Source organism: Grammomys surdaster, unplaced genomic scaffold (genome assembly GCF_004785775.1).
Source record: "Grammomys surdaster isolate TR1022 unplaced genomic scaffold, NIH_TR_1.0 213, whole genome shotgun sequence".
Lineage (NCBI taxonomy): Eukaryota > Metazoa > Chordata > Mammalia > Rodentia > Muridae > Grammomys > Grammomys surdaster.
In genome coordinates, this window is record NW_021604658.1 from 1553386 (window position 1) to 1579650 (window position 26265).

General features: G+C 50.3%; 2 protein-coding genes across 2 annotated transcripts; both read right to left on the reverse strand.

Annotated features, from left to right (window-relative positions):
• Positions 1-9355: 9355 nt before the first annotated feature.
• Mrm1 (mitochondrial rRNA methyltransferase 1) lies at positions 9356-16274 on the reverse strand. Its single transcript, XM_028772421.1, has 5 exons — positions 15690-16274; positions 15454-15547; positions 11969-12101; positions 11753-11872; positions 9356-11606 (listed from the first exon to the last, which is right to left on the reverse strand). Exons 1-5 carry the CDS (start codon positions 16223-16225, stop codon positions 11554-11556), a joined length of 936 nt encoding a protein of 311 aa, XP_028628254.1. The 5' UTR covers positions 16226-16274; the 3' UTR covers positions 9356-11553.
• Positions 16275-17626: 1352 nt separating this feature from the next.
• Dhrs11 (dehydrogenase/reductase 11) lies at positions 17627-26025 on the reverse strand. Its single transcript, XM_028772371.1, has 7 exons — positions 25773-26025; positions 22366-22575; positions 20043-20137; positions 19267-19396; positions 18593-18685; positions 18334-18399; positions 17627-18222 (listed from the first exon to the last, which is right to left on the reverse strand). Exons 1-7 carry the CDS (start codon positions 25917-25919, stop codon positions 18181-18183), a joined length of 783 nt encoding a protein of 260 aa, XP_028628204.1. The 5' UTR covers positions 25920-26025; the 3' UTR covers positions 17627-18180.
• Between the last annotated feature and the right edge of the window lie 240 nt (positions 26026-26265).

Below are 26265 nucleotides of genomic sequence, written 5' to 3' on the forward strand. Positions count from 1 at the left end.
CTTGAAAAAGGCTGACCTTTTCAAGGCTTTCTGAAGAATCATGGTAACAGGTTCCTGGGCCTGTCTGGTTCTCAGTAAACTATAGTGATCAGAACGAACCCACTGAACATTACCTCTCTCTCTTGAAGCCAGTGACCACAGAGGCTGCACATCTTATACTCTGTGACTGCTCCCTAACCTCTCATCTTTCCCTGAGGACTGGGAGTTCAGACTCCTGCATTCTGAACCAAATGTGGGCCACTGTAGACACTCAAGCCAGCTCAGGTCTCTCCCTGGACGTAGATAGAAAGATGGCAGCCCGACACCCCTTCTGTCTGCTGGCCATCTGCTTCTCTGTCACTATGACGTTAACTCCTAATCCCCAGGCCCTCCCAGCTCTACTGTCAAAGATGGCCCTGCCCATCCTGGAGAGACACATCCAATTTCAGTAAGGCCGCTGATTTTCTCCCAGATTAGCTAAGTCTATTCTGAAGTCCCTTTGCTTTTGCTCCCCCCATCCCCCATCTCAGTCCTTCAACTACCAGCAGAGCTTCTAGAGGAGGGAAGGGCACCAGGGTGGCAGGTGATATGGGTGTGAGGTAACCTAACTCGGCCCTTTAGGGCAGTAAGACCTTGGGCATGTCATGGATTTATGGAGAGAGAGCACCTTATCTGGGCGTCCTTGTCTTCCCTACAGGGCTTAGGCAGAGGTTTGTACCTGTCTGCCTGCGTGTCAGGCCTGTTTGCATGTGCCTCTGAGCATCTGTGAGTATGTGCATACATGGAATATGGCTTAGTCTGCAGCAAACCCCAGTGATATGTGGCCCTGGGCCCTTGGGTCCATCCCAAGACAAGTCAGGGGAAAAAGCTTGACTTGGGGTGGACCCAACCTGAGGCTCTCTCTCAAGGCCAACTGAGGCTCCCCTGCAGTCTTTCACCCATCCCTGCCCCTGTGTATTATCTTGGAAATGGTACACACTATGGACTTTGGGGGAGTATTAGAATTAAAATTTGGGGAGCTGAGGTAGGGAAGGCATAAATACCTCCTCTGCTTCTATCATGCATTACAAACCCCAAGTAGGTGTGTTTGTCATTGGCCAATCTAGACGTAACTGATACGGCTGCAGAGACTGGGATCTCTATTGGCAGTGCCGTCTGGCATAGGGCCTGCCTGGGTCATGCCCAATATCAAGATCAGTATTTATGGGCAAGAAGTCACAAACAGTGGTCCTTTGTAGGGTGACTTGTGGCTTGGCTATAAACTGAGTCACTTGCCTCAAGCTTCTCTTCCACCCTAGACCAGTTATAAACTAAATTGCCTTTTGAGCCCCAGGAGAATACCAAGATACCACACCCTGGAGTCCCCCTCCCTTTTATTTATTTATTTATTTATTTATTTACTTATTTATTTATGTATTGGATAGGATGAGGAGGGACTGTGACAGGCTCTTGCTGCTGTAGTGTTTTGATTTTTTTTTATAACATATTACATAATCTTACATGTTTGGTTTGGTTTGCTGACTTGCTTACAGCTGCAATCCCCTCCTAGCACACACAGTAGGTGCTCAGGAAGTACTTGTTAGCATGAGCTAAGCCTTGACCTTCTGTCCTCAGAAGCCCTCTGCCTGCACTCTCACCTGGTAGAGCTTTTAAGAAGTCCCACTGTCAAGTCCCTGAAGGGAGAGGGAGCCCCACTTCCATCTCCCATGGTCCCCAGCTTGACACACTCTGCCCCAGACCCAGGGCTGACTCTCTCCATCAATACTGGCCTGGGGCAGCCACACTTGGTTGCCCATCCAGATCAATAACCAGCGGCTGCCATTGATCAGCCCCTGGGGTAATGAGAGCCAGGGGAGAACATAAAAGAGACAAGGGATAGGCAGAGAGTGAAGACATGGGCCCAGAGAGGGGGCAGCCCCAGGGAGCCCTAGTAACAGGCCAGGGCAGGCAGACAGGATGAAGAACATCAGAAACCAGAAGCAGGGTGAGATGCTCGCCAACAAATAAAGGTCCAAGTCACAGCTCTGAAGAAGGCTCTGAGAAAGAGGAGGAAGAGGAAGAAGAGGAGGAGGAGGAGGAGGGAGAGGAGGAAAAGGAGGAGAAGAAAGGAGGGAAGAGAAAGAAAAAGAAAAAGAAAGAAAGAAAGAAAGAAAGAAAGAAAGAAGAAAAGAAGGAAGGAAGGAAAGAAGGAAGGAAGGAAGGAAAGAAGGAAGGAAGGAAGGAAGGAAGGAAGGAAGGAAGGAAGGAAGGAAGGAAGGAAAAGAAAAGAAAAGTGTCAGTCTGGCTCTGGGAGAAAACTCCACTTCACAAGGAGAAAACTAGACCCTGGGGAAGGAGCAACAGGAATATTTCCAGGATTCGCACATATGTCTGGGTTCTCCAGGGGACTGAGACTCTTTGCAGTATCCCATGGTAGATCAACGTATAGTCACTGCAGGTCTTATGGCCTGGTGCAATCCCATGTACAGCCCAGTGGGAAATTTCAGGGGCGGGGAAGTGTCCCACCCCTGCACTGAGATATCAGCTCAGAACTCATCCATACTGTTGGTGGCTAGGGATGAAGGCTGACTAGGTGTAGGCTTGGCTGGCTCTCAGCAGCAGGCCTCCTAAATGGTGCCAGGCTAGAAGATTCTTTCTCTGTCCCTACCCATCCCTCTGTCCCTCCCAAACCCTTTGGATTGCACAGAATGACCATAGGCAAGTGCGGTTTTCCATCTACAAGCCAAGTGGAGTAACAGTCCTTCATCCAAAGTACTGTAAGAATTCAAAGTGAGCCATCTTGTGAGTACTGAAGAGCCTTAGTAAGGGTACGTGTCTCATAACCGTCATCATCACCAACACCACTATCACCATATGCTCCTGATCTTAAACCCACCAAGGTGAGAGTGCTCTGGATATGAGTAGTTCTCAGGACTCAGATCAGACAAGATGCAGCCCCTTGCACAGTGCTCAGCCCCGCTGACACCTCATCTCCTGGAGGGGCTGTCTATGCTAGGCCTGGTACAGATGGTCTCAGCAGAGCCCCAGGGCCTTGGAGGCCTGTGGAGCTTTCCTTTATCCCTTCATTGACCCATTTTTCCCCATAGAATCTAAAGCACCTGCAGCTGGGGATAACCCATCCACCTCCTCTGACTAAGTCTGAAAACAGAAGGTCAAGGCCCACGGGAGATGTGTGGTGCCTTCCAACCTGCCATGGAGATAGGAAGGGAAGATGTTAGTGTCCAATCTCAGGACTCCTTCACTTGTTTGGTTATTTACACACCCAGGATATCCTATGCCGGGGCCTGGGTTACAAAATGACTAGACTAGGGATGTAGCTCTCTTGCCAAGTAGACACAAAGTCCCCAGCACTCTGTAAGCTAGAAATGATGCTGTGTTCCTGGAATGACAGCACAGTGGAGGCAGGAGGATCAGAAGTTTAAAGTCATCCTTGGTTACATAGTGAGCTTGAGGCTAGGCTAGCCTGAGCTATATTTGCTTGCAGCAAAAGGCTGACCGACTTGAGTCCAATCCTTGGAACCCATCTAAAAGTGGGAGAGAACTGACTCCACAGTGTTCTCCTCATATGTGCTCACACCCACCTACACACACAATAAAATGATGATGATGATGATAATCCCAACAATCCCTGCCCATCTATAGAGGCTGACAGAGGACCGAAAACCACTTGCAAGAAGGGCCCAGACCTACTGTTTCCACTTCCTCTTTTTAAGGAAAATTCCCCAATTTGTGGAAAGTACCTGAGGTTGATAATAAACCACAGAGTTTATTTTCAAGGAATCCCTCTTCTGACAGTCACAGACTTCAGTAAAAAAAAAAAAACAGAGAGCCTGAGGAACAAGGAGCTAGCAAAGGAGAAAGCAGGGCAGGCTCTCCCTATTCCCAGCAGCCAGTGAGAGCGTCCTCCAAAGTGGAATTCTGGGATGGAGAGAGCCAGTGTCCATGAAAATCCTTCTGGGGCTGCAGTGGAGAGGAGCTTTGTTTAGGAGCAGTCCGGTCCCAACTCAGTGATGCTTCCCACCTCACCCCACACCTTTCCAATTTAGAAAGAAGCAGATAGAGCTGGAGGCCCTGAGACTCGGCCTTACTCCTCCCCCACCACCCTAGTCCACCAAAGAAAGTTCTGCCTGCAAGAAGGTAATGCTGGGGGCTGTTTTGCTCAGAGCAAAATAATAGCCATTGCCAGCAATTCTTAAGCTCACAATTTATAGAGTGCCGTGCAGCCCCCTGAAACATATGGTTTTCTCATTTTACGGAAAAAGCAAATGATAAGCAATTTTCAGAGGCTTGTCCTTATCAGAAAAGGCAGGTGGGAATTGGACCTAAGGTGCAAGCCACATTCACGGTGAGGGTTCTGAAGGAAGGAACCAGGCTGCTGTCCTGGGTGGGGATGGGCGGGGTTAAGGATGGATTGACACGAACCTTTGGAAAAGAGGCTGACAGGGGAGGGTAAGGAATGGGCTGCCCCAAGGGCTGTGTCTCCTGACCAGACCTCTAGGACCCTCGGGAGTGAGGGATGAGAGATTCCAGGTCAGTGGCCAGCCTCCCCTGGTGTGAGCCCCTTCAGTGCACATCTGGAGCATAGGTCTTTAAGTGAGGACCACTGGGCTCAGGCTGGGTAGGAGGTGGTCAGAACTTTCTGGAGTGCTTCCCCCAGCAGGATGAGTCCAAAGCCCCCCGGGAAGGTGTTAATGAAACAGGGAAGCTGTGAACAGACCCAGGAGTGATTCCAATCTGACACCTCCACCCCAGCCCCCACCAGTAATGAGCAAGGACCTGCCCTTCTCCCCGGGGAGAGGGTGAGGAGAGAGGGAGGGGTCCTTGGGCATCTTTTGGCATCTGAAGTCCCATTTCATCATCGTTATTTTTGCTGCAGGACAAAGCTCAGGATTATTGGGCACCTGCTATTTCCTGTGCACTGTGCTAAGTCTCTTTCATATATCTGATTACGAATCCTCCCCTCTAACCTATATAGTTTAAGCCTATATCATAAGCACTGCCTCGCTTACACAAGCTACAGAAGAAGCAATGTAGCTAAAGCAAAGCCAACATGGGGACCTGGAACTCCTAGAGTCTGTGTTCACAGGGTAGTGCGTGGGTGGGACACGCCCGTAATGCAAGCACTTGAGAAGCTGTGGCAGGGAGACAGTGAGTTCAAGGCCAGTGCTGAAGATACAGCTCAGATGGTACAGTGTTTACCCCAAGATGCACTAGGCTGGTCTCCAACATCTCATATAACCTATCATCTAAGCACTTGAGAGATGGAGGCAGAAGAATCCAGGGATTTAAGGCCAGCGTTGACTACAGAGTGAGCTTGAGGCTGCAAGAGATCTTGCCTACATAAAAGTAACTACATTAGAAAGTATTTGTTCTCTGTGTTTTTGATATGGTGCATCTGACATGTACCCACCGAGGACAGCACACAGGGAGGTACAGGCGGCATGTCCGCATGTGTCCTTGAAGTTCCAGAGGGGAAGAACGAAGGGTGGCAGGGTTCCAGCCCCACCAGGAAGGTTTCCTGTCTGTTCTCTACTTCCCAGGTGTGCAGTGAGCACTGAAGTAAGATGCTTCACCGCCTAGAGAAAGAGGGAGAAGGTGGGAGGGGTCTGCAGAAGGGTGGGGGCATGCTGGGAGGACCCCCACATCCCAGCTGGGGGAAGGAGGGGCTGAGGTGCTGAGTCCCTATTTGTAAACATCATTAATCAGGGATTAGCAGATGGCCATGCTAATTGCACCTGTGGAAGTGAGAGACCTCAAGGTTGATTACATTTACAAACTGTGGGGATCCCTGGTGCCTGGCCCTGCAGGGGCCATAGTGGGATCTAGTTTAGGGCCCCAGGCTTGGGGGAAGGTTTGACAGTGTAGCCTCCTGATTATATATATATATATATATATATATATATATATATATATCTTTTTTTTTTTCATATTCTAGTCTGGGAGGCCAGGTGAGAATAAAGAGGGGTGTAGAGAGGTGTGGGATCCATTCAGCTACTGAGAAAATTCCAAATTAGTTCCCAACCCTCCTGAGACCTTCAACGTTTTAACCAAGATGGAGGGAAAATAGGGAGAGAGCTGGCCGAAAGGAAATTCTGTAAATACTCTCTCAACTCTAGCCTTCCCCCAACTGTTCCCAGGGTCCCAGGGTAAATCATCACAGTGCCCTGACCCCCAGGCATATCCTCAGGTGCACTAGAGAACAGCAGTGTCCTCCAGAGGTGGGCATGGCCTTCCCTTTTCCCCTCTTGAAACACATTCTACTGCTTCTGCACCTTACAGACCATGAAAACCGAGACCTAGATTTTTAAAAATATTTATTTTTATTTGTATATGTATAAACATTTTTTCCTAAGTGTGTGTCTGTGTACCACGTGGGTGCCTGGTACCAAAAGAGGATGTCAGAGCCCCTAAGACTGGAGTTACAGATGGCTGTGAGCTGTCACATCAGTGCTGGGAATTGAACCTGGAAGCACAGCCAGTTAGCTTAGCTGATGAAGTATGTTTCCAGCCCAGTTTGCTGTCTTATACACTCCAGGACTACAAGTAGGTGGGGCTCTCCCACATCAATTACTCATCAAGAAAAGGCCCTCAGACTTGCCTCCAAGCCAATCTGATGGAGGCATTTTCTCAGTTGTGGTTTCCTCTTCCCAGTTGACTCTCGTTTGTATTAAGTTGACAAAAAACTAGCCAGCACAGTTATAGACAATCTCTTAAAGACTTTTTCTGTTCACACAGAGGGAGTCCCTCGAAGTCTCTGCGGGCACACAGAACCTGAGGTTTGGGGTACTTTCCTAAGGTTTTAATATAAACAGTCTTAATACCAGGGGTGCAGGACATCTTAATTTCATTACAGGCTGGGTGGGGCAGTGGGCTGTGAGAGGCAGCTGGGTACCTGATCAAGCGTAGGTCTCGAACCCCGGATACCCTAAAGGGTCGGTAGGTGTTCAGCCTTGCTCCTGGGCCCTGGTTCCTTTCACTTATCCACAGCCCCTCACAAAGAAAGGTTTGTGGCCTTAGATCACGTAGCACAGGTAGCACAGATAGCACAGGTAGAGGGTTTGACTACAAGCCACAGAGCCTCAAGAGATCTCCATATTCATGAGATACCTAAAGGCCCAAGGGTGTACCAATTTAGCATTCCTTCCCAGACCCTCTTACTTACAAAAAGCTATTTAACCTCAGGTGCGCCCTGAGAACACGGGGTACAGCTTCATCCACTTTCCGCCATGAAAATAAACCTTTTAAAACCATGGACTTCCTCGTGTCTTTGGGGCCCACCGTGGAGAACTGTAGAGGGGGCCTTCAACCAATGAGCCACTCCCTAATCTCCCGCTGGAGGACTTTTCTACGTTCCAGCCATGGAGGCCTGCCAACTCAAGCAAGGTAGCCGAGCCAGCTATGACCCAGCCGAGCAAGTCGCCTCAACCAAGAGTCTCATTCACCCCGCGGGGCACCCAGCCCATATCCTCCAACCCCACCCCTGTCTCAGTCCTTCTGTGGTCTCCCAGTGGCACCTGGGTGCCCAAGGGCCAGCTGCCTTGGCCTGGAGACCCCAATCTAAGAGCTCTGCCCCCACGGAACCTCAGACTGGGATCTCCCCACACCCAGAGTGGAACTCAGTGGCTTCCCCTAGCCCAGCATCTGTCTGGCACCGCACCGCATGGAATGAACTCAGTCGAATTCCTGTGCTTCTGCCCCCCTGAGCCATGGCAGACACGCAGGATCCACAACTCAGCCCAACAGAACCCATGCCCATGCACGAGCTACAGACCCACAAGGCTGCACTGCAGGCCTTAATGGTATGGCCAACACTAGGTCATTCTGAGAGCCACTAAGCACCATCCAGGAAGAGGGAATAACCCCCCCCCCCCCATTTAAACAAAACAAACAAAAACAAGGCATTGCTATAGTCTGATACTGGCTACACAAAACAGGCTACTCTCAAACTCGTTAACACCCTGCTACCTCAGCCTCCTGAGTGTTGGGATTACAGGCATGCACCACCATGCCTAGCAAGCCAGTGATTCTTGGACTCAGAGGCATGGCACCAATGAGGGACCTTTAAAAAATACTGACCCACTGTACATGGCACAGACACACAAAAACACACATAAAAAAAATTAAAACTGGGCCTGGAGAGGGCTTAGTGGTTAAGAGCACTGACTGCTCTTCCAAAGATCCTGAGTTCAAATCCCAGCAACCACATAGTGGCTCACAACCATCTGTAATGGGATCTGATGCCCTCTTCTGGTGTCTGAAGACAGAGACAGTGTACTTACATAAAAACAAATAAAGACATCTTTTTTTTAAATTAAAACTTTGTTTGTTTGAAACAGGTGTAGCCCTGGCTGTCCTGGAACCTGATTTGGAGATTCAGCTGCCTTGAACTCACAGAGATCTGCCTGCCTCTGCCTCTGGAGTGCTGGGATTAAAGGCAGGTGCCATAATGTACTGGCAAAATTAAAACATTTTCAAAAGGAAGGAAAAGGAGGGGCTTAAGAGATGCTTCAGGGGCTGGAGAGATGGTTCAGCAGTTAAAAGCATCGACTGCTCTTCCAGAGGTCCTGAGTTCAGTTTTTAGCAACCACATGGTGGCTCACAACCATCTGTAATGGGGTCTGATGCCCTCTTCTGGTGTGTCTAAAAAGAGTAATGGTGTACTCATATACCTAAAATAAATACATTTAAAAAAGAGAGAGAGATGCTTTGGTGGTTAAGAGTGTATAGTGCAGTTTGCAGAGCATGAGTTGGTTCCTAGCACCATGGCCAGCATCTTATAACCCACCTGTAGCTGGCTCGCCCTCTTCTGGACTCTGAAGGCATATGCTCTCATATCCACACAGACACACACATAAAATATACATAATAAAAAGTAATCTTGAAAGAAAACAAGCAAGAAAGAAATGAATTGGGTCTGGTGGCTTAGGCTGGTAATCCTAGATACTCAGGAGCCTGAGGCAGGGGGATTGCAAGTCCAAGGTCTGCTTGGGCTAGAGGATAAATTCAAAACCAGTCAGAGACCTTGTTTCCAAAAAGTGAAGAGGGTTGACAATATACGTGAGTGGTCGTGTTTACCTACTAAGAGTGTGGCCCTGGGTTCAATCCCCAGGACCTCTAAAAGAGAAAGTGGGGCAGGTCAGGTGGCTCAGTGGGTAAAAAGCACTTGTCCTTGGGCCTGGTGACTTGAGTTTAACCCCCTGAACTCACATGGTAGAAGAAAAGGACTCCAGCAAGTTGTCCTCTGACTTCCACATGTGTATTGTGACTGATACACACACACACACACACACAAGAGAGAGAGAGAGAGAAGAGAGAGAGAGAGAGAGAGAGAAGAGAGAGAGAGAGAGAGAGAATATGAAGCAAAGAAAGGCAAGAGTGACACTGGGCTCCTTCCCTGGAGACATTTATTTATTTATATTTAAAGGTTTATTTCAGATGGTTGTGGGCCACCATGTGGTTGCTGGGAAATGAACTCAAGACCTCTGAAGAGCAGCCGCTGCTCTAACCATTGAGCCACCCCTACAGCCCCAGGAGACTGTTATTTAATTGATCTGGTATCTCTGGGCACTAACAGCTACTCTCTTCTCTGCCCCATGGCTCCAAGGCACATGCAATGTTAAAAATCTCTATTTGAGTTAATAAAAATGACAAAACAATACAAAATACAAAACAAAAACAAAACCATCCAAATCCCGTCCTAGGCTCTGGAGAGAGGCAGCACACTGTTGGGCTCGAGCTCAGCAGACCTTGGAGCATCTGAGGCTGGCAGGGAAGGGTGCTGACAAAAAGGTTCACTGTCTTTTTTGGGAGGAAAGCTTTAAGGCAATCGTGGGCCCTGTGTCGGTTCATCTTCATTCTTTGCCTGGGTTTGGAATCACTGGGGAGATACACCTGGGAGCATGGCTGTGAGGGTGCTCCAGGGAAGACTAAGGGAAGACTCTCCCTGAGTGTGGGGAGCACCGTGCCGTGGCTGGAGTCCTGAACTAAACGAAGAGGGGGAAAGTGAGCTGAGCACCAGCATCCTTCACCCCACTTCCTGCCATGATGGGGTGCACTGCCTCACACCCATCCTACTGCTATGTCTTCCCTGTTATGAGGAATTGACAGTATTTCTTCAAACTCAAACCCTTCCTTTAGATGTTTTTAACAGGTTTTTCTCAAACAGCAACAAGACAAGTTACTACTACAGGTCCTTTGTAAACAGATTCAGATTTTGTAGTAAGTGGACATAGCTCTTCGGCTCCTACAGATCAACTCCAGGGAGATTACAGAGGGAGGGGGGGTGTTCATTTATTTATTGAGCACCTACTATATACATCTTCCGAGGATGTAAAGACGGCGTGGAGTCAACTCATCCCAACTCTCACAGCATCTCGGATTACAATTCAACGGCTGCTGTCCTCCCATCCCACACTCAGGGCTGGCGGTCAGAGATGATGCGGTCACGTGCGGAGACAGTTTTGGTTTCATAATGAGAGACGGGGTGCAGACTTCCTGCTATCTAGTGGCATAGCTGTCACGATGCTCAGGACGGTTCCTACAGCAAAGAATTATCCAGCCGAGGACTCAGATGTAGCTTGCTTGGTAGAGTGAACGTCCAGCTTGCACTAAGCTCTGGGATCTATCCCCAGCGACGTATAAATTGGGCATAGTGGGGCAAGAGGGTCAAAAGTTCAAGGTAACCCTCAGCTAAATAGCAAGTGTTAGGATTCCACAAGCACACAGAACATTAATCCCTGGCAGCACACAGGAGCTGCTGTGTCCGCCTTGCTTCTTTAAAGCTTATTAGGTGTGCCAACATGCAGCCCAGAGTGAGACCACTGCTCGGCAAAACCACGTCTGCTCCACCTGTGGGACCCTGGAGGAGGGGACCAAGCCTAGTGGGGTTGCACAAGCGACCCTGACTTCACAGCCTCTCAGACTCAAAGGCAACAAGGGCCTGGAGTCATATGTTCCCTCCACTGGGCTGGACTGGCCAGTGTCTGGAAGCCATTGGCTATTTTCCGTATCTCTAATTCTACCCCTCCCCTCGAGATGGGGTTTCCCTGCAAAGGGGCTGCAAAACCTCGGTACAAAGAGCAAGACTGCCACCTAATGGAGAGACTGGGCATGACCGCTCAGCTGCTAAGGGCTCGCTGGATGTGATCTAGGGTCTCATCTGCATCACCCTGAGATATGTACCTGTGCACTCAGCTTCCCTCTGCAATCTCACCCTCACATTCCACACACCCTGCACTGACTGCCTGGCTCCTCCACATGCCACGACAGCCCCCTGACTTCTACTGGGATCCAGGACAGATACTGACTGTCCTAACCCGTCCTGGAAATTAGCAAACTACCATTTCCAACTGGATATAAAGCTTTTGGTCTCCACAGAGAGGGCCCATTACATCCAAGCCTGAGGATTGGTGGTTGTGTGACTCATTCTGATTCCTACACATGAGCATCTCAGACAGTCTATGTCAGCCCACATTTGGCCTGCTTTTCTGACCACAATGGTAGTCCTGGGTACTGGGCTTCTCTGAGTCCTTCAGATGTAGCTAAGGGTTCTCAGGAGTCTTGAAGCTGTCCTTTCTACTGTACAGGGAAATCTTTCTTCTGGCTGCAAATGGAGTGTAGAAGAATTCCTAAAGGCAAGGGGAAGATAAGGAGGGTCACAACACAGGCAGGGCACACCTGTGTTGCACATACAAGTGAGACACAGAGGGAGAAGCTTGCTCAGGATAAATCAGTCAGAGAACGAGAGGAGAGGAGAGGGAAGGTGCAGACTCACCTGTAGCCACAGACACATTCAAGGACTCAAGACCGGGAGGCAGGTGTCGTCTGGGCAGAATGGTAAGGAGCAGCTGGCAGGAGGCAAAAACCTCCTGGGACAGACCAGAGCCCTCATTGCCTGCAAAACAGGAGACAGTGTTAGTGAGCACCAGCCAGACGTCCACATGCTTAGGAAAGACATCTGCAAATATAAAAGCAGGTATAGCCTACCTACCCAGCACCAGGAGAGTAGGTCGGTCCCAGACGAACTCTAAGCAGCTAATGATGGGGACCTTAGAGGACTGGGAGATCTCAGGACCTGGGCAGCCCACTGTGCCCACCACGAGCCATCCCTGCTGGGCCTTGGCCTAGAAGAGAGAAGAAAATACCATGTGCTGCTTCACCAAATCTTCATTAGCGCCATGGTCAAGGAGGAGCCCAGCCTTGCACACACACATTCACTGAGAGATGACTTCAACTTAGTCAGGAAGTCAGTCAGGACCTCTGCCTGGCCTGGATCTGTTCTGGGCCCTGAGGATGGGGTCAAGAACACACAGACTAAAATCACAGCTATGCGGCAGGGCGAGAGAAGTCCCCTTTGAAGGGACAGCAAAAATCAGACCTGAAGATAACCAATGAGTGTCTCATAGACAGTAGGAGAAGGTTCCAGACAGGGATATATGCATGTATGGTGGCCCAAAGACCCCGCCTACTCATCATACCTAAGGACTGTTAAGTTGGTCAGTGGCAGGACAATGGCCACATAGGGTTAGGTCTCAAGGGCCACTGGAAACATAGGGCCTTTATACTGATATAAAAGCTTTGAACTGTTGTCTTGGTTTTTGAGATATGAGCTCATGAGCTGGAGAGATGGCTCAGTGGTTAAGAGCACTGACTGCTTTTCCAGAGGTCCTGAGTTCAATTCTCAGCAACCGCATGATGGCTCACAACCATCTGTAATGGGATCCAATGACCTTTTCTGGGGTGTCTGAAGAGAGTGACAGTGTACTCACATACATAAAGTAAATAAACCTTAAAAAATAAAAAGTTATGAGCTCACTATGAACCCCAGGCTGGCCCTGAACCCATGGTGATCTTCCTGTCTTAAGTCTCTCAGGTTCTGGGATTACAAGTATATACCACAGACTTAGTGCTCTGAAAGTTTATGAGCAAACGTCTGACTCATTGTGCCTGCCACGCTGAGACCTAAGCCTCAGGCCAGGAAGCTGGGAACTCGGACCAGTGTATCAGTGAGAAGTGGGGATGGTGTGGCAGTGACTCCAAGGACAAGGATTTGGGGACGTAGCTATGGGATCAAGAAGTCAAAGATAATGTCTGGGCTAAACAACTGAGCTAGACAGGTCCTAGAAAAACAGATGGTCAGTCCTGGAAACGGGGAGTTTGAAATGCCCACTGTGGGAGTGGAAAAGAGGAATGGAATAATCTGGAATTGGGGTATGGAAAGTCAGGAGTTTAAATTTGATGATGATGGTGGTGGTGGTGGCAGCACATAACTTTAATCTCAGCACTCGGAAGGCAGAGGCTGGCGGATCCCTGTGAGTTCAGGCCAGACTGATCTACAGGGTGAGCTCCAGGACAGCCAAGGATACACAGAGAAACCCTGTCTCAAAAAAACATAAATAAATAAATAAATGTGGAAGCTTAAGCCAGAAAAGGGCTCAGTGCATAAAGGCACTGGTTACCAAATCTGAGCCCACATGGCAAGGAAAAACCCACTCCAGAGAGTACACACACACACACACACACACACACACACACACACGAACTTGAGAGGCTGAAACAGGAGGATCATGAATCTGAGGTTGGTTACACAGCCAATCCCTTTCTCAAAAAGCTAAAATAAGGGAATTTACATAAAAGAGATCCAAGCCCAAGACTTGGAACGTGACAGTGTTTGGAGGTCATGGGATTGAAGAGAAATCACCGGTGATGCCTACAGGAGAGTGCAGAGGCAAAGGGAAGGTCAGGGGGAGCGGGTGAGGCTGTGGTTCAGGGGCAGCATGTCTACCTGATGTAAGAAGCTGAGTTTGATTGATAGCACTGAAAAAAAAAAAGTGATGGAAAAAAAGGGGGTGAGGAATGATCATCTGTGTTAGATGCTGTGGACTTGTCAAGCATATGAGAACTAAGAACGGACCTTTGAAGCAACATGAAGGATCGTGTGAGTGTCTTGTGTGAGTGTCGAGGGCTTTGATCTGGTATGTAAGGATCTGACAGACATGAGGTCAGACAACAGAGAGAACACTCTTGGTATTCTGCAGTGGGGCTGCCATTGCTGGAGCAGGCTTTGGTAGGCAGTGGAGTGGGTACAAGGCTGGCTGCTGACTCTAGCTCGTTCCCAGTAACAGGTGGAAACAATTCTGTGGCCCAGCTGCTGGCAGGGAGTATTGGACATGAGGAGAGGACTCCACTTCCCACCAGTCTCGGCCAGAGTTCCTCAGAAGAAGGGTGCTTACGAGATGAAGCCAGACATGCTTCTAGACATGTGCTGGTCAGTATGAAAACCACTGGACACACTTGATCACTTTCTAAAGATAGTAACTTTTTTTTTTACATGTATGAGGGTTTAACTGCATGTAAGTATATGCACCACATGTGATCAAATGCCTAGGGAGATCAGAAGACGGCATCAGATCCCTCGGAACTGGAGTTATAGATGGTAGTGAGCCACCATGTGGGTGCTAGGAATCAAGTGTGGGTCTCCTGGGAGAGCAGTCAGTGCTCTTAACTGTTAAGCCATCTCTCCAGCCCTAGTACACGCAACTATTAAGGACTGAAATATGGCTATTCCAAATTGAGGTGTATTATGTATAAACATTTCAAAATGGGATTTAAGCTGGGCATGGTGACACAGACCTATAAGGAAGCTGATGCAGGAAGATTTCTGTGGATCTGAGGCCAGCCTGGGCCACACAATACCCTGTTTCAATATTCTTCATTAATATTTAAAATGTATGTTTTAATGATAACATTTGTGGTATATTGAATAAAATTATGTTTCTTTTTAGTTTTCTGATTTTGTTGTCTTGTTTTGCTTTGTGACTGGGTCTCATGTAGCCCAGGCTGGCCTTGAAATGAACAGTCTTTCTGTCTCCACCTCCACAACTGAACTACAGACGTGTCATCACGCCTGCGTGGTTACTGGAAGATCTGAAATCAGACACGAGGCTTGAGTATAAGTTTATTAGGCAGTTTTCTTCCGCCTCTTTTCAAGGTTATTTTCTCACTGAGGGATGGGGGTGGGGACCAGGGAAGGACAGAGGGCAGAGGGACTGTCAAATGCCAGGCAATGCTGCCCCCTAGGGTGTAGCTAGGAAATACACAGCTAAAATTTGCCCCTTGCAAAGCCTTGTTTAAATCGGTTTCAAGTTGAACTTCTATTCCAGGTATCCACGACTCCTGTCCACCAGTTCCCTAGAATACTGCTTAAGTCCCACTGGTGTCAGACACTGACTTGCTGACACAGGTGGCCAAGGCGTGTAGTAAAAAGTAAATGAGGCAAGGAAATCCCTAACTTCAGACGATGCTCTATTTTAAAGGCCCTGGGATTCTTCCAGGGGGAACTTAGAAGGTCGTAGGAATCAATGCCACCACGTCCCCTCCTCTCCGCACACCCCCAATCCACTGCTAGCTGGAAGTAGCTTTATGAACCCGAGCTAAACTCATCGCCTCTTCTTCCCATCTCTCGTCCCACTTTACCTGCAAAAAACCGGGCAGGTCAGGAGTGGCGAACACGTCCATCACCTCCATAGCCCCAGCGCTGGCCTTGCTGACTACTGGAGTAAGCGGACAGCTGCAAAGGTTCCCCACGATCCGTGTTAAACCCGGAAATCTCCAGCCCCGCGCCCTATACACCCCCGGGCTCCCCACCAGGTGCTTAGGAACTTGGCACCGCCTCCAGATCGGGCGCAAACGGAATTAAGGGACGTCCGTGCCTGTTTCTCCGGCTGGTGATGACCCTGTCTACTCCGAGGAAGTGAGCGGAGCGCATCACAGCTCCAAGATTGCGGGGATCCTGGAGCCCCTCAAGGACGAGCCACAGCTGCTGAGGGTCGTCGCCTGAGCTCGTGTCTGCCACCTCATCGCAAGGCCGGGGTCGCAGCGGGCTCACCTCCATGCAGACGCCCTGGTGCACCTGGTAGTCGCACAAGGCATCCAGTTTCTGACGCCTGGGCCTCAAGACAGGGATCCCCCGAGCCTCGGCTACCCGGAGCAGCTCGGCCCGCTCCCCCTGCAGCCCAGCCTTACCGGCCTGGAGCAGGAGCCGGGCCACGCGCCGGCGGGCGGCCCTCAAGGCCAGGAGGCATGGGGACAGGCCAAATAGACGTTCCAGCCGCTGGGCCGGCGCCAGGTCATCCAGAACCAAGCGACTCAGCTCCTCCCCGCCAGGCCACTCTCCGCGCCGAGCCACCGAGGAGAAATGGCGGGCAATCAGGCGATCGAAGCATCCGACCGTCCAGAGGAGTCGCATTGCTCCAGCAGCGCCCGGGACTCCACTGACAGCTGGGGAGGACTCGTTGGCCTCCCACACTTCGTCCGCGCTCAAAGACTGCCCACAACCTGACACTCGAGCCAAGAGAGTCGCCTCCCAGACTCCCACGTGGGTCCCCGGCTTCCGGGTTCTGGAGGCCCAGCCCCCTGTCCGATGACGCACACGCGCACTTGACGGCAACCTTGTCTCCACAGCACCCCCTAGAGGGGCGGCTCGCACTGCCTCCACGGACGCAGGCGAACCCAGAGGCTGTGCTGATGCTGAGCTAACCTTGGCCTGCTCCCGGTAAGTTAGGAGGCTGAGATAGCCGCATTCACGTACTCATCTGCAAAGACTAACTTATGGCAACAGTTGGCCATCTGTTCAATCGTGAGTCTTGGTGCCTTCCTACATCCAGGCACAACGTCATAGTTGGGACTTCCCCCCACCCCCACCCCAGAAGCTTATCCTCTCAGACTCTCAGCACCAGCCAGCAAAACCCCAAGAATTTCCCATCTCCCGACCATTGAAGTGAAAAGCGCCAACGAGCCTCTCAAACGACCGATGCCCTTAGCCCATGGTAATGCTGGGACTCCTTTGCTCGTTGCCCAGACTTCTAGTAATTCTTTTCAGCCTCGTCTTTTTAAACTTTTTTTCCGTTTTCCTAATGATTCCTTTTAATTTTTTATGTGCATTGGTTTTTTGCCTGCATGTATGTCTGTGAGGGTGTGGGTCCCCTAGAACTGAAGTTACAATTGTGAATGGCCATGTGGGTGCTGAGAATTCTACCAGGGTCCTCTGGAAGAGCAGCCAGTGCTTTTACCTTTTGAGCCATTTCTCTAACTCCCTTCCCTCTCACCCCTTTTGAATCAATGTCTCACTAAGGAGACCTCATAGATGGCCTGAAACTCGTTGTGTAGTCCAGACTGGCCTCAACATTCATGGAGATCCCCCTGCTTCAGCTTCTCGAATGTTGGAATTAAAGGTGTGCACCGGTATTACATGGCTCCAACTTACTTTATTTTTCAAAATTCTTTCAGGTGTGGGGGCATATTGTCTGTCTCTACAGCTGTAGAGACCACATGTGTGCCTGGTGCCCCAGGAGAAGAGAGGAGGGTGTAGGATTCCCTGGGACTAGAATCAACACGAGGGTTCTGGGAATCAAGCTTAGCTCCTCTAGAGCAGCCAGTGTTTGTACTTACTTATTCACTTATGTATTTTGGAGACATATGTATCCTTGGCTCCTTGGCTGGCCTGGAACTAACTATCTCCTGTTCCCACTCCAGAAGTAATGTTCCAAATCTATCTACCTTCCCAGTTACCTGGAAGAAATTCTGAGACACCAGCTACACTGATCGACAAGAAGGGGGAAAAAACTGAAAGATACTTCTGAAGGCAGAGTAGGTTGCAATCTTTCTCTTTAATTGTTGTGGTGAAATGCAGTAGGAGACAGACCCTGATACTCTGTAGCCGTGGTCAGAGTGAAGTGAGGACCCCAGGGTAACGGCCAAAACTTGGCTGGAGAGCTGGTGGGCAGGGGGAGGGGGATTGGTGGGCTGGGAAGGGGAGCCTGGAACCCTGGACAACCATACAGATAAAAGATGAGGTCTCTGCTGCTCCAACCCTAAGGGGTAGGGGTGGGGTGCAGGAGGATAGAGCAACGCCTCTTTTGGCCACATCCCTTTCCTGGGTCAAAAGGAAGAGGCACAGGAGAGCAAAGGTTAAGGAGCCCCAGGAGGGGGACTCGGGAAAAGTTAGATAAAGCAGTCTCGATTATGTCTTTTCTCCCCAGCCCATTTTTTCACATTTGTAATGGGAATAATCTGACGACCTGTCTATCTCTTAGTGGGGTGGATATAGAAAGTAAGATCCAGGGTCCAAAAATCAACACCTAAAATCCAGAGGCAGGAGGCAAGCCGTGAAGGGTAGGGGAGGTAGGAGCTCCCCACAGAACACTAGGTCACCTGCTCTGTGGGCCTCATCTGGATGTCTCCAACCTGTGGAAGGCAGAGGGTCTGAGGCAGCCACCCGCTTAGGGACTCCCTGCTGCCCACTTCTGGGCACTGTTAGGCTCTTCCCAGTGGGGAGACAGCTAAGGCCACACTCACCTGAACATGTGGGGGGGTGCTGAGGACATAGATGACAGCCTCGGCCACATCTTCTGGTCTGAGACACTGAGAGCAGGGGTGGGGGTTGGGAGGGTGTTGAGACAAGGGTAGACCTGACCCTGATCCAAGTTCCTTCCCACCTCCGAGGGACTCTAACATCCCCACCCCCAACCCTCCAGGGGTGACAAGCTCAGCAGAGGGTACAGTCTGAGACGACTTAAGGACTGAGTGGCTTTCCTAGGCTCAAAAGGAGACCCACCTTTATGTGTTCATAGGTGGCAGCTGCTTCCCTTGGGTCCTTGTCATAGAGTTTGAAGGCGAACTGTGTCTCCACCAAGCCTGGAGAGATACACTGGGCCAACAGAGAGGTCCTGGTCAGCCTGAGCTTTATAGCCCTTGTGGAGGTAAAGGGGGAAAAGATCGAGGCCACAGGGCTCCTGCTTCACAGTGACATCTGCCACGTGTCCTCAACTGTTCTCCGCCTTCCAAAGTCACCACTAAGAGTTCCGACTGGAAACTCTCACAAGACCCTGCACTATATATGGAGCCCTTCCTATATGGTTAATGCTTTATAAAATGGTATTCCCTAAAGCATCCTTCCATTTCACAGATGTGAAGACTGAGGCTTAGGTAGGCTCAGTGATTTACCCAAAGTCATGTGCTTTTCTAGAGAAGAGAGCCCAGAGTGCTGGTATCCAGTCACTGTGTGTGATTTTTCTTAGCCTTATTCCATGTTCCCTTCAAGTTGTCCCTCTCCCACTCAAAGCGTTAAGTCTGGCCCTTGGCCTTGAGGTGACAGTCCCTGTAAGGAGCAGCAGTGCCAAGGACCTGTGCACTGTTGAGCCCAGAGGCTCTCAGCAGGCCTTCCTGGGCATGTGCAGGCTGGAGGGCTGGGCCCACGCCATTCCCACCAGGGCTAGACCACAGCCTCACCGTGGCCCGGATATGGGTCTGGGCCTCCAGAAGCTCTTGCCTTAGTCCCTCTGTCAGTGCAGTGACGGCATACTTAGTCGCACTATAGAAATGGATCACAGACTGGGGTGGGACTCGGTGGCCACACATGCTGGGTGGAAGAAGGGAAGGGGAGAGAGGAGAGAGTAAAGTTCCACAGCCACGGGCAGTGCTCCTATTACCCTGGTCGGCCTCGTCACCCAGAGGCCGACAGGGAACCCTTGCTGGAGGAAACTCTGATGGCTACCCCTACAGTCCACTGAATAAAGCTGGTCTCTGTTGTCTACACAGCTCCTGAAACCTGCTTTGCCTGAGAGCTGACCTTCTGCTGACTACACACTCACTTCTACAGCCAGATAGCCTCACAGTGTCATCTGTGTGCTTACTGATATGTGTCCACTGGGAGATCTCTGGGGTTGGTGCAGGCCATGCTCTCAACAGACAGTGGGCACTCCTATGGTAGAGCCTATGCAGTCTCTTTGTACCTCAAGGCAGATGGGTCCCAGAGCCTGAGGAAGAGGCACAGTGGCGCTGGGTCCCAGGAGAGTTCCCAGGCACTGGCTACAGACAGCAGAGGCTGAGCGCCCACTCTAGACAACCAGAAGTGGGCATTCCCCTCTGTCAGATTCATGCCGTTTGGATATTAAATCCTATTTCGCTACCAAAGAAGCTGCTGTCTAGAGGTTGGATGAGCTGCGACAGATAGATCCCTATCTGAAGGGTGTCCCAAGACCTGAGCCTCAGCCACCTGGCCTCACCTGTTGATGTTAATGATGTGCCCGTCGTCGACATTCCGCTCCTTCATGGACTGATAAGCTTCCCGAGTGCAGATGCTGAGGGCCAGCACGTTCACCTGTGGGCCAGGAAAGGCAATGGAGTGTCTCCAGCTTGGGCCCAGTGCGTAGCTGTAAGAGCTACGGAGCACGGGGGTGGTGAGGATGGGGGTGCGCTCTCTGTGGATGACCCACCCCTCGCAGCTGCCTCTCCAGCAGAGGCAGCTCCTTCCCTGGCTGAGTCTCTGTAGGAATGAGCCTCCCACTCAAGCCCAGGACACTCTGCTGACCATCTGCCCACAGTCAGACCTCTCTCCCTCAGGAAACCAGTCACTCTGCTCAGGGACAGTGTCCAGACCTGCCCCCTCCTAAACAGATTGAAAACTCTCTTGGAATGGCCTAAATCTTTTTCTTCATACAAAGAACCCAGCTCCTCTCTCCCTGCTCTTCTCAGCCACTCTGCTCCAGTGTAATCCCCGCACATCATGTGTAGAGGAGGCTCACACAGCTGCCTTTAATCTATACCTTGGTGACAGGTCCAGGTGTGGGGAATCTTCAGAGGGTAGGGTCTCTTGCCCCTCCCAGCAGAGGTGACCTCAAGTCCCCACCATTCACAGAGCAGAGGTCTGAGCTATCAGCTATGAAGCGCCTGTCTGCTGTCTGCTCCACCCATTAGCCTTGCCAGAGAGGCCAGAAGAGATAAAGTTTTCATCGGGTCCTCCTGCCTCTCTCCTCTTCAGATGAGAGGGACAGCTGGCAGACTAGCTGGTTCACTTTATCAGGTGTCACCCAGGCATCAGGACAGAACACCCTCAGTGAAGACCTGCTTCAGCAACACTTGAATATTAGGACGTAGAGAGGATCAGCCCTGTTTCTGGTCCTCTTAACAGGGTGGTATTGTAGGGAATATGGAAGACAAACAAATCCCTAGGAGCATGAAGGAAGCCCCCTAGGTCTAGGGCCTACTAGGATGGGGCTAATGGACGTAGGTGATATTCAGAACAAAGGGGCCTTGGGCACTTAGGAGTACCTCCTTTTACAGGTGGGCAAGTTGAGGACCAGGTTTAGATATATGCCTCTACACGTGAGGGTTATCACTCTGATCTCCCAGAAGTCAAGGCTTCGTTTTTCTTGTTCAGTGTTTCACTTCTAAGTACCTATTAATATTGACCTATTAACCAGATGTAGAGAGGGCTATGGCATCACTTTCAGCCTCTTAAATACTTTCACACCATAAGGAAGTAGTTCTCAGCCGTCCTAATACTGAGACCCTTTAATACAGTTCCTCATGTTGTGCTGACCACCAACCATTATTTTCGTTGCTACTTCATAATGGTAATTTTGCTGTTATGAACCATAATGTAAATATCTCCGTTTTCTGGAGGTCTTAGATAACCCCTGTGGAAGAGTCATTTGATGCCCTTCTAAAGGGGTCATAACTCACAGGTTGAGAATCATGGCCCAAATGTCACCCTATAATACAACCTGAAGTTGGAAATACATGCCTTCAAACACATGTACTGTGTTTGACATGCGCATGCTCTTATTACATTTACTTATTTACTTTGTGTGTGTGTGTGTGTGTCACTGCTAATGTGGAGGCCACAGGACAACTTGTAGGAACTGACTCTTTTCTCTTGGGTCTTAATAGTAAGCACCTTCATCCACTGAACCGTCTCACCAGCCTCGGGGCCTGCACATGCTCTGGAGCATAATACAGACTCCCCATTTCTCTTAAATCAAAGATCTGCCCATACTGCCGTGGAACAACTAACCTGAATTTGAGCAGGGGCCACCCCTTTACAAGGCCATATGCTCTCCCACACTCTGTAGAACATACCTGAAGACAGTGGAGTTTGTGATATTGATGATTTAGGCGTCAGACTTAATTAGGGATACAGGAATTGTAAACCAATTAAGTTTGAAAGGACTTAAGCTCAGAGGCTGTCATGAATTTGCCTGAGGCATACAGTTACAGTGGGCAGAGTGAAAACATAGCTTCTCTCATCCCTGTTCCCTTTCACCCCCTAAGACCATGTTCCCAGGTATCCAGCATGGGCAGGGGACATTCACAAACTACAGTTCTCTCCTCTGCAGTCTTTCCTCCATCCCAATCAGTCTAGAGTTTAAGAACTATTATCGAGACCTGGAAGGACGTTTATCCACTCACTTGTGAGACAAACAGTAAGTGGTAAATCAAAAACTGCCCTGGTAGGAAACTATCCCCAGGTTTCCTCTGTCTTGTAGGCCCCTGGTTTCTACTCTCCTCTCACCACCCAGCCCCTGGCCCCACTTCTAGAACCCTTACATTGAACATGTCCTTCCATCCGCTGGTGCTGCCTGAGAGCAGGGTGTCAGGCCGGGCCATGCCGGCATTGTTGATGCAGATATCCACGCCACTGTGCTGGGATCGGACAGCCGAGAACATGGAGAGGATGTCCTCCTCATTTGACAGGTCACATCTGTAGGGGATCAAAGTCCCGGGGTAGCCTGCACTCTTACATTCAGCAGCCAGCTCCTATGAAACCCAACAGGGGTCTAACTGGGGTGTGCTGCTCACTCCCAAACCTCCTCACCCAGGGTCAGCCTTCCCTCCCAAGTCACTACCCAGAGTGCTCTAGTGACAGCCACCTTTTGGCTATATGAGAGAGGCAGGGTCTGCTCATCCCCAAAGCTTGGTCTGTCTGGTCAAAGTCCAAGGAGTTGGGGACACTCCCTGAGTGAAGGAGAATAACCAAGCTGATCAAGAAGGAGTCTCACATATACATAAAAGCCTTCAGTGCTAAGGAGAAAGAAGGAGGCAGGGGTCCTGGGACGCAAGGGAGATTTCTCTTTGGTACCTTCCCCAATATCTGGAAGTAAATCTATATATACTTCTGGCCCAACATCATTCTTCCACTACTGCCAAGAGACCCTGAGCTGGTTACTCCAGGGCCCAAATTCTCTTCTCTTTAACATCAGCCAGTCCCTCCCAGAAGGGCTCAGCTCTGAACTGCCACCTTCTCTTCCTGGAAAGCAGACAGAACTTAAAAGATGAGCCCTAGACACAGCTCTCAGTGGAGCTCAATCTCCTCTTTCTCCCTACAAGTGGTCAGGATGTCAAGACAGACTCTCTAATCCCTTCTGCCCCATCCCAAGTTTTCCTCACCTACTCTTAGACACCAGCCACTAGACACTCCCTGTGCATGTCCTCTGGACATACTATAGAGCCCCAAGAAAGCAGAGTCACTGAGCAGAGGGAACTGACATTTAGAAGTTGGAAGCAAGTAGGCTGTGGGAGGCCAGTAAGTGACCGAGCCTTGTGAAGGTGACTGTGTGACTGCAGTGGGGTGTGGGGAGAAGCTGGCCTAGAGGAAGGCCAGTTTGGCTAACTGCCCTGGCCTAGAGCCCCTTCCTCCTCCCCAGTGAAGCTAGAAATAAAAGGCTCAATCAGGTGACCAAATAAATTCTTTCCTGTTCTTTTTCTTTTTGTTTTTTGAGACGGGGTCTTTCTATGTAGTCCTGGCTGTCCTGGAACTGGATAGGTAGACCAGGGTGTCCTTGAACTCATGGAGGTCTGCCTACCTCTGCCTCCCCAGTGCTATGTCAGGCTCTTTACTGCTGTAACTTTCTGTGAGTTAAAAAATGGTGCCCCTCTAGGACTCAGAAGCCCCCTTCCACCTGACTTTACTGTCCATGGTTACTTCATGGAATAGGATTTCTCCCAGGAGAATTCCAGAACCCAAACTTAGTTTTAATATCAGCAAATTCATCAATGAATAAAAACAGATAGTGAACAAGAAACCCAAGAATTCACTCCACTCCAGACTAAAAATCTCCAACAGCAAAGCTGTGTGTATGTGTGTCTGTGTGTGTATGTCTGTGTATCTATATGTGTATGTCTGTGTGTGTATGTCTGTGTGTGTATGTGTGTGTCTGTGTGTGTGTGTCTGTGTGTCTATGTGTGTGTGTGTGTGTGTGTGTGTGTCTGTGTGTATGCCTGTGTGTCTATATGTGTGTATGTCTGTGTGTCTATATGTATGTCTGTATGTCTATACATGTGTATGCCTGTGTGTCTATATGTGTGTATGTCTGTGGGTCTGTATGTGTGTATGTCTGGATGTCTATATGTATGTCTGTGGGTCTGTATGTGTATATGTCTGTGTGTCTATATGTATGTCTGTGGGTCTGTATGTGTGTATGTATGTCTGTGGGTCTGTATGTGTGTATGTGTGTATGTCTGTGTGTCTATATGTATGTCTGTGGGTCTGTATGTGTGTCTGTGTGTGAATCTATGTGTGTGTGTAACGTTACTCATCTCCCTGCCATTGTCTCTCCTTGCTTCACTTCTGCCAGCTCCATCTACTTTCCAGAATGACCTGAAATCAAGGGCTATCCCCACACAGCAAAGATGTTCTCTCTTAATGACATGCAGCCACCCTAGAGCTTAATGATCTGTTTGGAGATTCCCTAGGGATTCAGGGAATTCAGCCCTTTACTGCCTTAGGGTAGAGAAGTGGAAGAGAAGGCAAGAGCGGCTTCAGAACTAGGGAATCAAAACTAAAACCAAAAAACTAGGGAATCCAGTTGTCCAATCCTGGCCTTAATCCTCTAGGCTCCAAAGCTGGGGCTGGGGCTGGGCCATGTGCTTCTGGGGGGGGGGGTGGCGAAGTGAGGCAATGGTAGAGCCAGGTGACCTTGGGATTATCTGAGAGGCTATAAAGTGTACCTTTGGCCAGTAGCTGGGGAGGGGACAGTCCTCCTTCCTGCAACACCTTCTCCCTTTGCCTCCACCCAAGGCCTCCTTACCCTTTTCTGTCAGAGGACTTTGAGCCATGGTGAAGATAGAGCCCTACAGGTAAGGACTAACCCACACACCTGATGGTGGTCCTGCCAGGGCAAATAATAGGAATTTCTCTTGTCTTCTCCCAAATGGCCATCTCCTCCCCGTCTTTTCTGATCTGATGCTGCTCATATCTCCAGTAACTCCCAAAAGCATGTTAAGAGAAAACCTAGGGAGTTCTGGGTCCCTAACACTTGGTCTTCTCAAGACTTACATGTGTAATGCTCTGTTTCACCTATTCAGTCCCATCTAGGAAAATGAATCCGGAAAAAGAGAAGAATCTATAAGTAAATATTCCAGTCACCATCTAGGCTCCTGGCATGTGAACGGAGACTCAGATATTAATTGAAAGGAGAGCTAGCTTCCACCCTAACCCCACCCTCAGTCATGGGTCAAACACTCAGGACCTCTAGCTCCTGCTCATTGGTTGGCCAGCTCTTTACTCGGTGTGGCTGGGGTGAGGTCTAGGGACAAGAGGAAACTAACTTAGCCACTTAGGCTAGCCAGTTTTCTTTCCTTCTCCCTGGCTCCCTAGCTAGCCCTTGACCCCTCTCTGGTTTCCTCTTTCACCTGCCTGTATGAGGGGCACAAGATGGTAGGGGTAAGGGAAGAGAATACCAGGGGTCAGGATTTGGTACACTGCGGCATAGGCTATCAGGAGTGAATGGCTCTTTATAAAAATAGGACTTAGAGAGAAGGTAGGTCTTCTCGCTACTAAACATCTATCATTTCTGCCTTCAAGGCCGTTGCAAATGGCCCTGGGGTAGCAGGCTGGTAAGAGCAGGGTCCCTGGCTTCAGCCTCGGCCACTCTCCCTCCCCCACTCAGAGCCCTACCCCGTGGAAACGACGTCCCCCTCCCCCAGAGCGTCCCGGCTACCCAGCGGAGCCTTACCTCGATGTTGCCAACGGTGCGGGCACAACCCACAACCTTCAGTCCCTGCTGGACTAATGCCCGGGCCACGGCCGCACCGATGCCCCCCGAGGCTCCAGTCACCAGTGCCAGCCGGTCGCGCCACCGCTCCATGCCAGCTCTGGTCATGATCCCGAGCCGTCTGCCCACCTCGTTCGGCGAACCAGGCACTGGGGTCGCGGAGCTTCGTCTACGGTTACTGAAGCTCGGTGGCTCCCTGGTCACTGCAGGGGCGGTCGCCGGCAACTTGGAAATGTTGGAGCTACGCCTAGACCCACCCCCCGGCGGGCCGGCCTCCGGCCGGGGCTCCGCCCTCGGGACCTCGGTATTGGGCCACATGGCGTCCGAGTGGCCACCTTTTCCGGCCACGCCCGCGCCCGCGCGCGAGCCCGTCCCTCCCGCGGCAGGCGGAAACCGCACAGCCTTGAGGGTAGGGGCCCACCGCGGAAGTGGGGCCTGACAGCCTGTGGAGTTG